At 51.4% G+C, this 16,451-nt stretch overlaps 1 protein-coding gene across 3 annotated transcripts; it reads left to right on the top strand.

The window, feature by feature from the left end:
* RASSF5 (Ras association domain family member 5) lies at positions 1-16,437 on the top strand. Of its 3 annotated transcripts, XR_007709129.1 has the most exons (6): positions 22-454; positions 9,772-9,882; positions 11,306-11,603; positions 11,986-12,101; positions 12,806-13,575; positions 14,690-15,996. XR_007709129.1 is itself a non-coding variant. In XM_035561627.2 (5 exons), exons 1-5 carry the CDS (start codon positions 335-337, stop codon positions 12,956-12,958), a joined length of 798 nt encoding a protein of 265 aa, XP_035417520.1. In that variant the 5' UTR covers positions 1-334; the 3' UTR covers positions 12,959-16,437. The 3 variants fall into 3 exon arrangements, 2 of the variants coding, with proteins under 2 accessions (XP_035417520.1, XP_035417521.1); XM_035561627.2 differs by having other exon boundaries at positions 1-454; positions 12,806-16,437; XM_035561628.2 differs by lacking the exon at positions 9,772-9,882 and having other exon boundaries at positions 37-454; positions 12,806-15,996.
* The last annotated feature ends 14 nt before the right edge of the window (positions 16,438-16,451 follow it).

The following is a 16,451-nucleotide window of genomic DNA, read 5'->3' as shown; positions in this document are numbered from 1 at the left end:
GCAAGAGGAAGCGGCAGGGCCGCGCAGCAGGAAGGGGGAGGCGATGCTGCGGGGGTGCCCCAGAGGCCGGCCCGCGGGCGCTGAGCGAGCTCAGGGGCGAAGAGCGGGAGCGAGCCGGCAGCGCTGCCCTCCATGCTGCGCGGGGAGGCGGGTGGAGGAGGAGGAGAGGGAAGGGTTACCCGGCGCGGCTGCCTGGTAGCGAAATAGCTGCGGCGGCTCCGGAGGATGAGCAGAAGGAGCCGTTGCAGATGAGCGCCGGCGAGCCCAGGATGTGAGCGCGGCTCACTGCGGGGCCGCCGGTGGTCGCTTGGCCTCTCGCCTCTGCTCGCCTTCGATGACCATCGGCGGCAGCATGAGCAGCGGGTACTGCAGCTTGGATGAAGACCTCGAGGATTGCTTTTTCACAGCAAAAACCTCTTTCTTCCGGAGCACGCCGTGCAAGGTCCCTGCCAAGGTAACAGCTTGAAAGCAGCTGCGCGGGGCGGGAGGTGGATGTCGGTGGTCGTGCACGTCGGTCTGCAGGTGCTGCCAGAATTCGCTTGCTGTGGGGTCAGGAGCAGCGTGGTCTGGGGGGGCTCTACTTGCCTCCTGCGGGCTCGCTGCCTCGCTGGGGGGGTTTGCTCTGCTGCAGGATTTCGCAGCCATCTCTTGCATACCAGCTCACCCCCTTCCCAGAGGGTCCACGGAGGAGGAGCCGACACCAAATGGGATTTTAACTTTAGGGGGGCAGGCAGCAGCCCTGCAAGCTGGCAGCTGCTGTCCATGGGTCAGTGTCCTGGACAGAAACCCACGATTTGGCCCCACAAAATACCCGCCGTCTGCGCGTATTGTACCTGTCGGGTGGGCAGTGAGATGGGGAAGTTCCAGGACCAAATCTGTCTGCAAACTTGTTAACACGGGGGTGAATCTGGTCCTTTCCTGGGTGTGCGAGTGCGTGTCCCTGCCTTGGAGATGCAGAGGGTGCTTGGCTGGGCAGCATGTGGCCCCAGGACAAGATTTTTGTAATACCAGTAACGCAGAAAACGCACAAAGCTGCTTCGTGTTTCAGTGTTTGTTTAAAAAGAAACATCCCCGTCGTAAACTTTGCCCTGACCAGAACCGAGCATAAAAGGAGAAGGAGAGAGAAGCCGCTGCGGAAGTGGGGGTTTTGCTCAGGAAAAGCACCCTGAAGGGCTGCGAGATGAGATCTGGTGGGGAGCAGCACCGGGTGGGGGGGTGTCCAGAGGGCTCCGGGAGAGCTCAGGGACACACAGACCCCCCTAAATCATCAGTGCTGAAATGCTCCTGTCTGGGCTCTGCTATATTTGCCTGGCCGAGGCTGCAAAGTTCCAGCCCTCAGCAGGTGCTGTGGGTTTCGCCTTTCTGCGGCGCGGGGCCAGGGCTGCGACCTGGGCCGTTATCCCTGCAGGGCTGTCGGCCTGGGGCTGGGTTTCAATCAACTGGGAATTTTATTTTTCACTTTGAAGAAATCTTCCCTTGGGTTTAACGTGGGATATTCCGTCTCAGCCACCAGCTCCCTCTCGCTATGATTAACCGACACGTACTGCTGGGTTTTAAATGTCATTTGATGATTCATTTGTGTAGGAGATGTAAAAGATTGTGATGTTGTTATGAGATGGGCTGCACCCAGCGCTGGTTAACGCTGCTCTTATCGAGCCTGGGCACTGCAGCTCCTCCAGCACGACCCTGCCTGGGCTCAGGACATCTCCCTCGGAGGGGTGCTGGGGATCTGTGGTGCCTTTTTGCTGAGCCGCTTGGCTGGATGTGGCTGGTGTGGGCCACTGGAGAAGATGGAGCCTGCTGGGGCTTTGGTGTTACGGGGAGGAAATGGTTCCTGTGCATGAAAAACACACACAATTTGCTGCTCAAGCAAATGTTGCGCAATGGGGCTGGGTGAGGAGGAGGGTCCCAAGCATTTCCCCGGCTGGGGGTGGAAAGTGTCCTCGGGTCTTGGTAGAGGAAGGTTTTGGGGGTTTGTGGCTTGCTGGGGGTCGGAGGCGCAGGAGCGGGCTCCGAGAGGTCACGCTGGATGCAGGCCCAAGCACAGGTGGACATCTCCCAGGGGTCTTGTATCACTCTGTCCCCTCATTCTTAATTGGCATCTTGCTTTTCTTGAGCAATTTTACCGAATGTGGACCGTTTCCATGGCCGCAGTCAGTGCAGGAAGAGCAGCATCGCATTTCAGCCACCAGGACGGTACCTGCTTGTGGCCACCTGCAGCAGATGTCCTCTGGACCCAAACTTGATTGCCCTGCTGGGTGCCTTTGGGAATGGCGACGTCCGTCCTTAGATGCCTGGGAGTCGTTCCCAAGCCCAGGATGTGCAGTGTGCCCACAGAGCCCTGCACTGGGCAGGAATTAGCTAAACACGGGTAACTTAGGGGTGCAGGATGGGAAAGACTCAGAAGACTCTGGAGAGGAAATGTTATATGTGGGGCAGGAGGGGGCAGACAGGCCTCCTGCCATTAAACAGGGGAAAAAATGGAATTTGACCACTATGATTAGAGAAATTATTTTCTTGGTTCAAATAACTGGATTAGTCTGCAAAGCCTCTTTCTAGGAATTTTGTAATTCCTTTTAATTTTCAGAACCACCAGTGCAATCACTCTTCATTAGCAAACAACCATTTTGGATCTCCAAGTGTGACTTCATCCCTGGAGATCTATTGCTTGGCATTTTCCTGCCTCCTCGGCTGAGTGGTTTCAGTGGCTGCTGCCTGAAGCACAATTGCTCCACACTCTGCAAAAGCCCTGCTCAGATCCTGCATCAACAGCTTACAGAGGGAAAGGGGCAAGTTTGCCCAAGATGAGAAAACACAAGATGGCAAGGATGCCAAATCACTGCTGCTCTAGGACTACTCAAATTTTGGAGGAAAAAAATATAATCTGCAGTAAAGCCTTCTGAAGAGAGACTGATGCGGGGAGGAGAGGTGAAGCTCATCCACATAATGGAAGCAGCAGCTCTGGCTGCCTGTGCACTGCTGCCAGCAGCCCTCGTGCTGGTGGTGGAGCGGGGCCGTGGGATGAGCAGTGCTTCTTCCCATCCCTGGTGGCTCTGGGCAGCCCACCCCTCTTGTCCCTCCTGTGTGGGATGATTGCACCAGGCGGACATTAGCTGATGGTGGCAGGAGCATCCCGTTTAACTAAAAGTGTTCAGATCTGAGCGTGCTCTGGCTGTGGATTCCCTCCTGTCCGGGGAGGAAGGGCTGGTCTGGCCCCCGCAAGGCTGCGGTCGGTTCCCGGAGGTCTGCTGAGACCCAGCGGGTCCCTTGGATCTGCCCTGATGTGGGCTGGGGTCTCCTCAGGCTGGTCTCTGGGGATGCCAGGGGTGCCCCAGCACCGCTGAGCCAGGTTCCCCATCAGGCGCTCGCTGGCAAGCAGAGAGGTGGCAGAACAGCGGTTTCTTAACGAAATCTCAGTGACAATCAACACACCGAGCCCGTCGCTTGCTTCTAACCTCTGAAACAGAGCAGTGAGCCTTTTCCTCTTCTCTAGAGATGTGCTGCTCCTGCATCTTCTGCCTCTTCCTTTGAACCCCAAACAACGCTGCTGTTTCCTGTGAACTTGGCACAGGCAGTGAAACCTGCGGTCTCTGTCCGCTGCAGGGTGCGGGGGGAGGCACTGGGGGGTTGCAGTGACCAGGGTGTGGAGGGGCAGGAGTATTGCAGCTCCCTGCTGAGAGCTCGGGCTGTGTTTTGGGGAGCACAAATTGTTGCAGCACTGATTTAAATGGGGATGGAGCCGTGCCCGAGCACACAGAGGGAAGACTTGGCCTCTCCTGCCTCTAGTTAGGGTGGATGTTGCCAAGAACGCGGGCCAAATCCATCTCCACACTTCTGCTCTTCAATTCATTAACTGATTAGCTGGTGTGGAGAAATTAATGGGAAGCAAGAGGGCAGGGACAGTGCCCATGAGGCTGCTTTGTGGCAGCGAGGGGTGGCAGCAGGAGTGATGCTTTTCAGCTGGAAGTGGAGCATCTCTCTCCCGGCATCCTTGCATACCAGTAACTCAAGGTCACCAAAGCTTCATAGTCGCCTTTCTTGGCTTAGAATCCCTCTTCTGAGAGCACGTCACCACACTCACAATGGCCCGAGGGTTTTTACCTCCTGGCAGCAGTCTGTCACGAGCTCACAGCTCATTAGACAAGCGCAGGATTGTGGAGGGGAGCCTGGTGTGGCTGACTCGCTCTTCCCAGGGCGCCTGGCCTGGGCAGCCCATCTCCTGCTGGGCGTCAGCCCCAGCTGAGGCTCCAGCCCTGTCTTATATTAGCTATTATTTCTTACAATTGAGGAATAATGCTAGTTATAGAGGGGGAGTGTGTTTGCAGCAGGCTGTGATGGCAGGAGGAGGATGTGGGCTCATCTCTGCGCTGCTGCGGGTGCCCTGGGCTTGGTCCTGTGCATCCCCTGGGTGCCTGCATCTTGGTGCACCACAGCTGGGTGCGAGGCATTTTGTGGCACTTCATCCCCGGGTGGCCAGCGTGGCTCTGTCCTGGACCCTGCAGGCTCAGCAGCACCCACCGGGGTTGTTACGGAGCGGTTGTTTTGTTCTCAGCTTGTTTCATCCTGTCCCGGTACAACAGGAAATGTGGCAACGGTTGATGGTTACTAGCTTCTGTTTTTCTCCCTCCAGCCAGAATTGCATATTCTGCACCAGAAACTGCAAAACCAGAGGTCTGGGTAGATTCATGAACTAGCAGGTCTCAGTGCTCGGTGGAAGGAGCAGCACTCCTTCCAGGCCGTGTCTGTCCCACCGCACGGTCACCGTGTCCCCCAGGGGAGCCCAAGGGGCCCAGGGCAAAGCCTCGCTCCCACCTTGCTGGGCTGGAGCCCAGGCAGCTCACAGCCATGACCGCCCTCCCCGGGGACTGCTGCAGCCTTTGCCTCGGGTGTGCAGGAGCAGGGCGAGCTGGCAGGGCTGTTGTAGGGTCGCTCCTGTGCTGTCAGTGGGGTGAAGCACGAAGACTTCTTTTTTTCCAGCACCGTGCTGTTTTGTTGCAGCGTTCCTCCAGCTGACTTTCATAACGCGCTGCAGCCTTCCTTCTAAAATCACAGCAGTTGCAAAAGAATCGGCCTAGCTGCTTTTCAAGCCCGCTTAAATGCTAATACAGTGGATGTGGTAGCTTCTGGGTTGGTTTCTACAGCTGAGGTGTAAGGGGACGAGGGGCTCAGGAGTCCCGTGCCATTCCTCAGGGACATCTCTGAGCTGTGGCCCAGCAGGGCAGCGCTGCACGGGGCCGGTGGCTCTGCGCAACTGGAGCCGTGCTGCAGTGGGAATGGTTAAACCCCCGGCACTGGGAGCTTACCAAGAGCAAATTTAATTCTGTACCAGCTGTGCGATGACTTAAAACGTGAGTGACCCTAAGAGAATGCAACGTAGCCATTAGAACCTCTTTCTTTTTCAATTACAATTGTGCGTGGAAGGAGAAAGACCACCCCGTGGCACACTAATCCTGTAAAGCCTTGGAGTTGTGACAGCTGAGGACTGGAATCTGCTTTCCTGGAGGTGATCCTCCCTTTGGGGCCAGCCTGTCCAGGGCAGGTCGGGCTGGGCAGGGAGGCTGGGTAGGTCTGGTCTTGGCTGCAGCCCCCAGAGCAGAGGGTGCTGCTCTCAGCGCTCTCGCGTGTGGCTGGCCCCGAGGTCTGGGAACACTTTGACGTACGCCTGCATTGGTCAAAACCCGTAGATGTGGTGTGTGACTTACGGGCAGTGTTACTGTCTGAGTGTGCTTTCTTGGACTCTGGTTTTGTATGGGAGGGAAGCCGGAGGACGTGCTGCAGGTCTGGCTTTGGGGTTGTTGGTGAGACCTGCAGGGTGGATGTGACGTGATGCTCGAACGGAGCCACCATCACCGTGGTCCTGAGCCAGGCTTCCTGCTCCCTGTTCTGCGAGTGATGTGGTTTGTCTCAAACACAAGCAAATAGAAGAGAAATTAACTGGGGCTTGGGTGTTCTCATGCCTCTCTCTGAAGCGCTGCAGGAGGTTGGCTCCTCATCAGCTTCTCGATGGGTGCAGGGCACAAAGATGCCTTTCCCTGGAGCACAAAGCAGTTGGTGCCCACCTTGAGCTTGCTGTGAGCCCAAGGGAGCAGCCGTGGTCCTGGCTGTGCCCTCCATGGAACCGCTGGCATCCACGTGCGCCTTGCTTGAGAGCTCATAATTGCCGGCACGTCTTAATTTCCTCCACTGGAAACATCACGTCAGGGGAGGGACTGGCCCTAATGGAGAGGAGCAGATTGCAGTGACAGAGGCAGACTCCACTGATCCGTTTGCTTTTGCTGTGCATGTCTGGAGGGATGCTGGTCTGCACCGGGTTATGTTCGTGCCATGGGTGAAGTGCAGCACGCACGTGCTCTGCATGCAGCGTGGCCGCAGCTGTGCCGGAGCAGCTTCAAGGCTGCTTGCAGACGGAAGGATCCTGTCCTGGGCTCTCCTGGCACGGGGCTGGCTCGCTGCGTGCTCAGGGCTTCCGAGTGCACATCTCCTGTTAATTGGAAAGGAAGCTTTTTTGTTATTTTATTTTTTTCCATAATGCCACTTCGGATAGTCTCTACCCTTTACTCTTTTTTAATAGACTCCCACGTCAGCAAAACACCTGTGTGCAACTATTTATTTATAGTCAATAGATTACAGTGAAGCCTGAGTCTTTTGATAAATTGGAGAGTTGAAATTGCCTTTATGATGAATGGGTATCGATGTGCGATTCTTAACTACTGCAGCAAAGCTCTGCTTTTGTCTCTTCTAGGCAGTGAACAAGAAGGAGAGCGTACGACAACGTTAGTGTTCTTGCACTGGGTTACTGCCACAGACCTGTGAGATCTGTGTTTTGAGGTTTCTTGTTTGCCAACCTCAAGCAGAAATTGTGAAATCTGCCTTGGAGAATTGCTTGAATGACTTCGGGGCTCTCCAAGTCCCGAGGCTGGAGCCATCTTGCCAGACTGCAACCAGAAATTTCATTTGTCCTGGGCTCAATTCTCCTCCTGAAAGAAATACCACGGCTAGCCCGGGGCGATGCTGGCTTACGTGCAGTGTGCTTGTGTGGCAGGCTGCAGTCCTGTGGTCGCTGCCTCCCTCCGTGTCCGCGTCTGGGAGGAAAAGCCCCAAATCCCGGGAAGTGGGGCTGCCAGGGAGGAACAGGGCTCTGCTCCCAAATTGCTTTTTTCACCCCTCTTTTTTTTCCCCTTGGAGGTTACAGTCCTTGTTTTGAGCCTTTCCAGCCTCGCTAGCACGTCCCTTCACGCTTTCTGCTCTCCGTTAACGTTAACTTCTGAGGAAGCCCACACAAAATATGGGATTGCTGCTCGCGGTTCCAGGCTGCATGGGCTGAGATGTATTCATAGCCTGTCTCTGGGGAAGGCGGTGTTTTATGGAGAGGCAGCAGAGCTTTGCGGTGTGAAATACGGCCCCTGAGTGTGTTCCAGGACACATGCGGGCTTGTTTGCAGCCGGTGCGGACCTGGGATGCTAAGGGCTGTGCTTGCAGGGACCTCGAGCAGTGGGGACACCCAACCTGGTGCGGATCCTGAGGCAGGAGCTCTGTTACCGCTCTGCGGTGGGCTCAGTCCTGCCCTTGCAGCAGGTTATTTCTCCCAGGGAGACCCGCGGGCGCCTCTGGGCTTCCCTGTGCGGCTGGGGAACTCCTGGCTTCGTTTAGCTCCATGAGTTTCATTTTCTCTAATAGATTTTTCTTAGCCCACTTGTGGATCTGAGTTCACTCCAGGGTCACGCGAGTCCTGGCTTCCATCTTTGTGTCGCGGGAGCCCTGAGCTCTGCAGCAGGCTGCTCTGGGTTTATTTTGAAGGTGAACTTTTATCCAAAGGGTCTGCTTTGGGCTTGTAGTCACAGTACCTGGGGGTGTGGGATGCAGGTAGGTGACCGCAGAAACCCCGTGTGCCGGGGATGTTACCGCAGCTCCGTCACTTCAGCCTCGTGCCCTGGGTTTCTGTCCCCTTCTTGCCCCTGGTTTGTGGTGCAGGCACAGCACCAGCAGCTGGATATGGCCCTGGAGCCTCAGAAGACCCCGCAGCTTGGGGTGGGAGCAGGCAAAGGCCCTGCCTGGATGTGCGGCCGCCTCCTTGCCGGCCTCCTGGTGGGATTTCGGGACAGTCATCAGCTCTTGTGCTCCCTCAGCAGAGCCAGGCACACACAGGCACTGTCTCACCCAGCTCCATGTGTGGGATTCTGTCCTGACATTTCATTTTCAGGGGGCTCGTGGGCCTTTACAGCTGGTGCTGCGGTGCTTCGGCATATGGAAGGTGGGAGCAATGCTCGGGCTCTTGCTCGAGGCTGCTACAAACGCTGTCGCTGCGGGAAGCCACCTGCAGCCGTGCTCCCAGCACCTCAGGAGCCTCCCAGCTCTGCGGCAGAGCCTGGGGGGCCCTGGGCACCCACGGGGCTGTCAGAACCAGGCTCTCTCGTGGCAGCTTCTCCAAACCCATCCGCGATCCTTCTGCTTAAATGCTCCAAACGCTGGGCTGCATCTCGGGGACTGAGAGCTGCCTCTCCATGGCAGGGCTGTGTTATTCTGTTACTCTTGGTGACATTTCACGCACAACCTGCAGGCTATCCCCACCAACGCACCAAATCTGTCACTTTGCTTCCTAAAGGAAACTCCCCAAACCCTTGGTGAGCAGCAGCCGTCATCCTGCAGGCGAGCCCACACGCGGGCAGACGCTGAACAGCTTCTGACACGGGCTGGGCTGTGGTGATTGGGTTCGGGGTGGGCAATTTATTAGTCATGCTGCTGGCTTGCTGCTGATGTGAATTTTATTTATTTATTTATTTTTGCTTTGAGCTGTAATTTCCAAAGCTTTGGACAATAGCAGCACATCGCTTGGAGGAGTAATCCAGCAAAGATTTAACTTCACGTTCTGCCTGGGTGAGCCTGCTGAAAGCTTATTCCTGAAACACTGCAGGCTGCTACGGGGCTGCCCGGCTCGGGTCGGCAGCGCGGGGGAATGCTATAAATAGGATGTGATTTTCAGCTGCATCGCAAGAAGCAAAGAAATGCTCGGCAGGTGCGGGTGGCTTTTTTTGAAAGCTGCTTTTAGGAGCTGAATTCTTCACCCTGCTGCGCCCTGCTTTGTACTGGGATGTCGTTACTGCCCCGTGCCTCCATTTCCCCCTCTGTATAGCAGCAGCAGTAAGGCTTCCCCCCAGGAGATGGGGAACCATGGTTATTACTTCGAAAACATTTATTCATCTTTCTGCAGCTCAGTGTGGGGGAGCACAGAGCTGCCTGGGACAGTGTCTATCAGTCAGATCCAGCTTTTACCAGTCTGTAACTCCTGATCAGGGCTGGGCTCTTCAGAGAGCAGGGATGTGATGTTCTGTGCTGCTGCAGCTCTGCAGGAGCTGTGTGCTGGTCTGGGCTCACCAGGAGCTCTGTGCTTCTGCTACAATCACTGCCTGACCCTGATTCTAATCCCTTACAAGACCAGTCTTTCATGCTTTGGCACTATAAGAGAAATTAGTAGTGAGGCTCTCCACCAGCAAAGCCTCTGCAGGTCTATAGAAATGGCTACTGTTAGATAGACAGACACAGCTGGTGGGTGCTCCTGTAGAGGAGTGGTTTGGGGCAGGGATGCTTGCATCCCTGTATCACATTCACCCTCTTGGCCATAGGGACCATCTCCACCTGTGCCATCGCTGCTCGCATGAGCTCAGGAACTGTGTGGCATCTTTGTTCATGCATTTCCCAAGCAAGAGAGGAGCCGAACAGATGCGGCGTTATCCCATATACCAACCAGCTAAAGCCCGTCTCCTCTCCTTTCAGAATGTAACGAAAACAGTAGAAGAAAAACCTGAGCCTCCAACCGTCGAGGAGATCAAGAAGAAAATTGAAAAATACAATGCAAAAGTTACAAACTGCTTGTTGATGAAGCTGGTACGTATTGCTCTCTGTTTGGGCTGCATGCAGAAAGACCGGTGCTGATTTCTCAGGGCTCTGGCAGTCTCCGAGGCCAGAGGGCTCGTGGCTGTAGAGCTGTTCGTGTCTTCCTCACCTGACCTGTGTTTTCTCCTGCTTTGTGCTGCTTGGGTTGCTTTTTTTTTTTTTTTTGACTGTCCCGTCCTGTCTCAGCTGGGGAAATTCACCCAGTAATCTCTGGCCAACATGTGCTGCCGTTGACTTGCTGCGAATAGAGGAGGGCGGGGATGAGTCATGGTAAAACTCCGGCTGCAGGGCTGCAGTTCAGCAGCTGTCGCAAAGTGAATTTAGAAGCACGCAGCCTTCCTAGAAACAGATTTTCTAATTTGCCACCGCCATGCTTCTTTAAGCAGAGATCTAAGAACCAGAGTAGTTGCATTGTATTTTGAAGCTTTGATTGCGAGCTTGTTTATCACCACCTGTAAGTAAAGCCTGGATGAGATGTAGCGAGGAGGAAAGGAGGCGGTCTGGTTTACAGACTGGAGTACCACCAAGGCACAAGCTTCAGATGATCTTACAGTGTTGGGGGGGAAAGCTTCATAAAGCACAAAATAAATTCTAGAATTTCTAAGAACAGCAGCTACATAACTTCCTGATGCTTGCTAACATCTGAAAATAAAAGTTTATTTAAAATAGTAAATCTTAGAACAGTTTTCTTTGTGAAAGCTGCACAGTAAGCTCTGCTGGAATGTCTCGCCTGGTGATTTTGTACCCCTCGTAATTTACAGGAGTAATTTGGGACCCAAATGCTTACTCTTGAGGTACTTTTCTTGAAGCTTGGTACAAGTGCAGTTCTGGGACTCGATGCATGCCGGCAGCCCCTTTGGTGGGAGCACAGGCTCCCGGCTCCTGGCATGGATCACTCGGTTTTGTACTGCCCAGCACCGCAAAGTGACAGCAGATAGACAGGCAGGGAGGGAACTTGTGAGATCCCATCAAACGTGAGGAGGTAGAGCCCTTCCCAGAGGTTTCAAATCCTCCTTGAAGTGCAACTGCAAGTGACATATAAAGGTTTCCATTACTAACTTGTAGCACTGTTGATTTTAAATACGAGAAGATAGCTCAAACATGGGAGGAGATGAGTCACTGTGGAGTGGAAGGAACAGGAGGAAGTTGGTGGTGACTAACCCTAAATTACTAGTTACTTTTTACGATTGCTAAAAAACCCTCAAACCCATCGGAGTGCTGAGCAGCAGAAAGCCCAGCAGTCGCCCTGCGGGCTGAAGCTCAGCAGAGCAGAAAGCACCTCAGTGTGGTGGTGGGGAAGGAGGAGGTGAGCTTGGCCTGGCCTGCAAGGCACTGTGGTACCTCATGGCTGCCCGTCAGGTACCTCACGGCCGTCGGTCAGTCAGGTACCTCATGGCCGTGTCCTTTGCTTCAGAATGATGACGGGACGTACACCGGCTTCATCAAAGTGCACTTGAAGCTACGCCGCCCCGTGACGGTGCCGGCAGGGATCCGGCCGCAGTCCATTTACGATGCCCTCAAGGAGGTGAATCTGGCGGACATGACGGACAAGAGGACGTCCTTCTACCTGCCGCTGGATGCCATCAAGCAGCTCCACATCAGCAGCACCACCACGGTGAGCGAGGTGATCCAGGGGCTCCTGAAGAAATTCATGGTGGTGGATAATCCCCAGAAGTTTGCACTTTTCAAGGAGATGCGGAAGGATGGGCAAGGTGAGTTCGCACCCTCGGAACTGCCAGCTTTCCGAGGGCTGATCAGTTTTGCTTGCTATGTTGTGATACAGAAACCTGATCAAAGCATCCTTCCAGGGCTCAGTGGTGTGGCAGGCAGGCAGCATCTGCGTTTCAGATGAATAAATGGCCTGACCTCCTTGAGAGGTGATGCTGCTAAAGTTAACGGGGAATTACTAATTGTCAGAAATGGGCTGAAGTCGTGTAAGACCTAACAGATTGTCATAGATCTCTGATGGATGCTCAGCTGCTTCTGCTGTGGTCCTGAGCAGCATGAACCACTTCTCTAGTCCAAATTAACCTGCTGAGCTCTCCCCTGCCCTGGCACCCAAAGGCTCATGGTGGATGTCTGCTCCTGTTGCAGTTCTCTTCCAGAAGCTCCCTCTCACCGAGTACCCCTTGTACCTCCGGCTGCTGGCTGGCCCTGACACGGACGTGCTCAGCTTTGTGCTGAAGGAAAACGAAACAGGGGAAGTTGAGGTACGTCCGTGACTCTTTCCCTTGGTTTTTACGTGAGCGTTTAACAGTGGGCAGTGGGACAGACCCCAGACATTTACAGCAGTCAGTGCAGGCTGAAGCGGTGGCACATGGTTGCTTCTCTCCCTCTAATGCTGTTGGTTTTACCACCTAAAATGCTGAGTTTGATACCAGCTGCTCTCCAAAGTTAAGTTATCAGCTGAATGGACTTGCTTTAAAATATATATATATCTTTGGGTCATTTATTGTTCCTAAATTTTGATCTTAAAAAACAACCTAGAGCTGTGAAAATCCTGAGGCCACTTCTGATGGCCAAACCATGCTCTATTTACAGAACCACACAGTGCTGTCCCAGAGTTAACCCTCAATAATTAGATTAGCTAAATACTGTGATTAGTAATCCACTAATTTAAATAGAAGCCCGGGCCACTCGGGTAATACATTTGGCTTTAGGCTGCAGTAATGCTCCCTGCCATGATGAGCACAGACATCAGTGGCCGCAGCATCCTGTGGGACCCCCCCTGCCTGCAGGGCTGGTCTGCAGCTGGTGAAGGCGCTGCAGCAATGCTGGCTGCTGAGGAGCCACAAAGCAGTGTTTATTACGGGATCTCAGTTATCAGCTGAGAACTTTGTTGCAGGAAAAGCTACAAAAGTAAGAAGATAAATCACGTGTGCTCACTTTCTCTCTGGTTTTGCTTATTCTGCAGTGGGATGCGTTCTCTATCCCAGAGCTACAGAACTTCTTAATGATACTGGACAAAGAAGAAAAGGACAAAATCCAGCAAGTGCAAAGGAAGTATGAGAAGTTTAAACAAAGACTGCAACAGACCTTGAAAGAAGCCGGAGGCAAGCCTGGCTAACTTCTCAGGGGGCACTGGGAATCAGACTAAGCTAGATGTTATTTTTAAAATGAAAAGACACTTCTCAGGACACCTTCTAGTGGTCACTTTCCCCATTCATCCTTCCATTAAGGACTGGCACACAGCACTCATAAAATGAACATACTGTATTTTCTTCTTCTGAAACCTCTTATCACAGGACCAGAGCCAGTCAAAGAACGGGAAGCCTGTTTCAGAACTGTGGCCATCAACAAACCAAGCACAGCTGCTGCTTCGCTTTTCAGTTGTACCATCAGATGAAGAAGCTTCGTGGAAAATGCTGAATGTTAAACCCAACAGGAACATCTACTGGCTAATTGTTCTAAGCAGGGTAAAACTTGCTGTTCATGCTCCTCCCAGCAACTTGCTTGTTCTTGTTCTGAGGTGCTGCAGCTGCATTGTGTGTGCCCATGTGGCTGAGTTCTCATTTCTTAAGTAGAGCGCAGGAAGCAGCAGATAAAGTGGAGGAGGTTGTTGCACCAAATCACGTGGGTGTTGCAGCTCTAACCCCTTCCAGACAGACTTGTTCAGGGCTCAGCCAGCCAGTGAAATGTGAAGTTGTGACACCATGGCAGCTGCAACACCCCAACAGTCTTTCAGTAAGTATTACTGAAACTTAGTGATATTAATTTCAGGAAAAGTCATCCATTTCGATTCTAATTAACTTCATTTTGCAAACAGACTTGAATTAAAGAAAATATCCCTGATGCTTAGTTAAGTTAGCCTGTATTTTACTGGTTTCCTACTCTGTAGGAATCGGGACCTATGTTTTAAAAAAGTGTTTGAAAAGCGTGAAGATGGGGGCATGGGATGACAGTTCTGTATAGAACATTTAGCAATACATATCCAACAGACTAGTCCAGGGAAGCTCAGGAACTTTCACAAATCAAACCCCTTCTGAGCTATGAACAGGTCTGACACCAAGGGAGAGGAGCTCCAACCGAGGCCAGTGTGTGGAGGTGGTACCACAAGCACAGGCTGCCTGTGCAAGAAATCCTTAGCACCAGGAAGAGTAAGGGAACTATTAACCTCAGCTGCTTTCCTCCCACCACCCTCTTGTACCGTGCTTCCTCTTGCTAAACCCTCTTTGTGCTGCTCCCACCTCTCCAGTCTGTAACATGCCATGCTCTCCCTCCCTGGGCCACTGTGTGCTCATCTTCCCTCCCTCCCCGCTCACAATCGGTGCTCTTTCTGCATGTACAGGAAGGTTACCAGGTTTTGCTCTGTACTTGGAGCTAGGAGGAAGTCTCTCCCCCTTGCTCAGTGCTCCCAGTGTCTCCAATGCTTGTGCACTTCTTGGTCCTTCATAAAATCCTTTAGCTGGAGCTGGAGTGTCAGCTACTGCTGTAACTCTAACCAGAGATCCTGATCACTGAAGTACAAGGTACAGGGATGCCAATCCGAGAGATGATTTTCCCCATGTTTACTTTCAGTGCTTTGCACTGAGCACATTGCACACAGCCAGGTTCAGTCTTCCCTCTGTTTACACAGGACACAGCAACAAAGTGTAAAAAGAGAAGAGACCATTAAAAGGAGCTGGAGCATGTGAAATGTTTCATACTGACTTGATGAACCAAGTGTCCCTTTGAGCTCCCTGTTGCAATCCCACCTGCATGAAGTGGGAAGGGAGGGAACAGGTTATTAGGTAACAGTTGTGATGGAGAAAACTTGGAAGAGTCTAAAATTTACCTCAGTGCCTTTTTTTTCCTTAAGTGTGAAAACTTTACATTTGGGCTAAGGAAGATTTGGAAGGGGCTTTTGTCAAGACGCCTTGTCAGTGCTCCCCCCAGTTACCTGAAGTACTGTTGTGATGAGGCTGCTTTTGTCCATAGGGAGAAGAGGAACGGTTGTGTTTCTTTCTGCAAGGTGACTGTTTGGCTTTTTTTTTCCAGGTTTATACTTGAGTATGTTTGTTTATAAATGGTAAGAGAGCATAACTGCATCACGTAAAGCCTCTCAGTTTGTATAAATGCCACTTTGTGCAAGCTTAGTTCCAGCTTATATCTTAGTCAGTAGTGTAAAAGGGTTTGCAAACAGGGCTCCAGCCTCTGGCGTGCAGTGCAGGAAGGGCCTCCCAGCTGTACTGTATTCTCTACCCAGATGACCTTTAACAATATGGCAGCAGCCCAAATAGAGCAGCACTTTTCCAGCTCTAGGGCTGTCTGCCCATTTATAAGACTACTTACTACTTTGCTATGTACTTGTGAAGTATTTAAATAACATTTATCTAGTGCGTTGAGTCTTAAAAGCACTGTATAAATACTTCTGTTCAGTCAAGAGCAAGAACACTGCAGAAACTGCCGTTGGTTCTGAGAAGCAAGATCCAGATACTTGTTTTTAACTCCCTTATCTTTCTGGCTAAAAGTTGCAAAGGCCTTTTTCCTTTTTTTTTTTTTTCTTTCTTGTTGCTGTTGTTTTCTATTAGAGTTTTGGTGACTATCTCCCTTTCCATTCCTGGAACCCAGCATGTCTTTGAAATTTTGTAGAAGGCATGGCTTCTTATGCAATTACCGTGAATGCTGCTGAAAACCTCCTGCAAAGGGGAGGGCTGTTTCTTTTGTTTTTTAAAGATATGGGGCATTTGAAATGGTAGGTACTGAAACTCAAAGTCTCAACAGTCAGTTGAGCTGTGTCTAGGACAGGCATATCGGGCCCCTTCCTTAAAACGCAAAATACTGTTGGCAGTGCCTTTGGTTAGTATATTGTGTTGCCTAGTTCATGTGAATTTATTTTTCATGTCTATTGTAAAACATGTAAAATAATGTGTATAGAATGGAATAGTAAAGCTTCTATGGCAAAGTGAAATGCATTTTTTGCAATGCTGTAATTTATTTTTATTACTCCCTAGTAATTCTATGGCATTTTTAAAAAATGTCCCACTTCCAGCTTTTTTGAAGGTTCTGAAACTACTTATTCATATGCAGATGGTGTAAAAGACAATGACAATAAAACTGTCAATAATTAAAAAAAGTAATCTCTAACTTATTTTTCTGGCGCCTTCCTATGGTACTTCCTTTACTAAGTCTAAAGGGAAAATACAGGACTCCTTCCTAGAAGTGAATTTAAATGTCTTAATCCTACTGTAAAGTGTTTAAAGTCTAAGCTTCAGCTAAAGCAGTATGGAACATCTATTCCTGTGAAACCAAAGTGTTCTATTAATTGTCTTAGTATTTTAGTTGGCTTTGAGAGAACTATTACCTGTGATAAACTACTGTTAATGTCATACATAAAAATGTATTTACATGTGAAAATAATATAAACCATAAAAATCCAGCAAATAGAGTTCATTCTCCATGCTGAAATGCCTGGTGTTAATACCTGGAAGTGTTTTAAAGGATAAAATCTAAAAACAAATAGCTTTTACATCCAATATAGACAGCCTGTGGCACGCTGTCCTGGAACATTCCAAGGTGCTGTGTTGGAACATACTTTGCTAATATTTTGACTGAAGTTCTATTACTGTGCTTTTTGTTAA

This window comes from Cygnus atratus, chromosome 24 (genome assembly GCF_013377495.2).
Source record: "Cygnus atratus isolate AKBS03 ecotype Queensland, Australia chromosome 24, CAtr_DNAZoo_HiC_assembly, whole genome shotgun sequence".
Taxonomy (NCBI): Eukaryota; Metazoa; Chordata; class Aves; order Anseriformes; family Anatidae; genus Cygnus; species Cygnus atratus.
Note: the sequence above shows the minus strand (reverse complement) of the source record. Positions and strands in the feature narration are given on the sequence as shown.

Excerpts from the sequence above, each read along its gene's own strand:
- RASSF5 (XM_035561627.2), top strand. The coding sequence starts at position 335 with ATGACCATCGGCGGCAGCATGAGCAGCGGGTACTGCAGCTTGGATGAA. Across the intron at positions 455-9,771 it reads CGTGCAAGGTCCCTGCCAAG|AATGTAACGAAAACAGTAGA; the intron begins GTAACAGCTTGA and ends CTCTCCTTTCAG. Across the intron at positions 12,102-12,805 it reads ACGAAACAGGGGAAGTTGAG|TGGGATGCGTTCTCTATCCC; the intron begins GTACGTCCGTGA and ends CTTATTCTGCAG.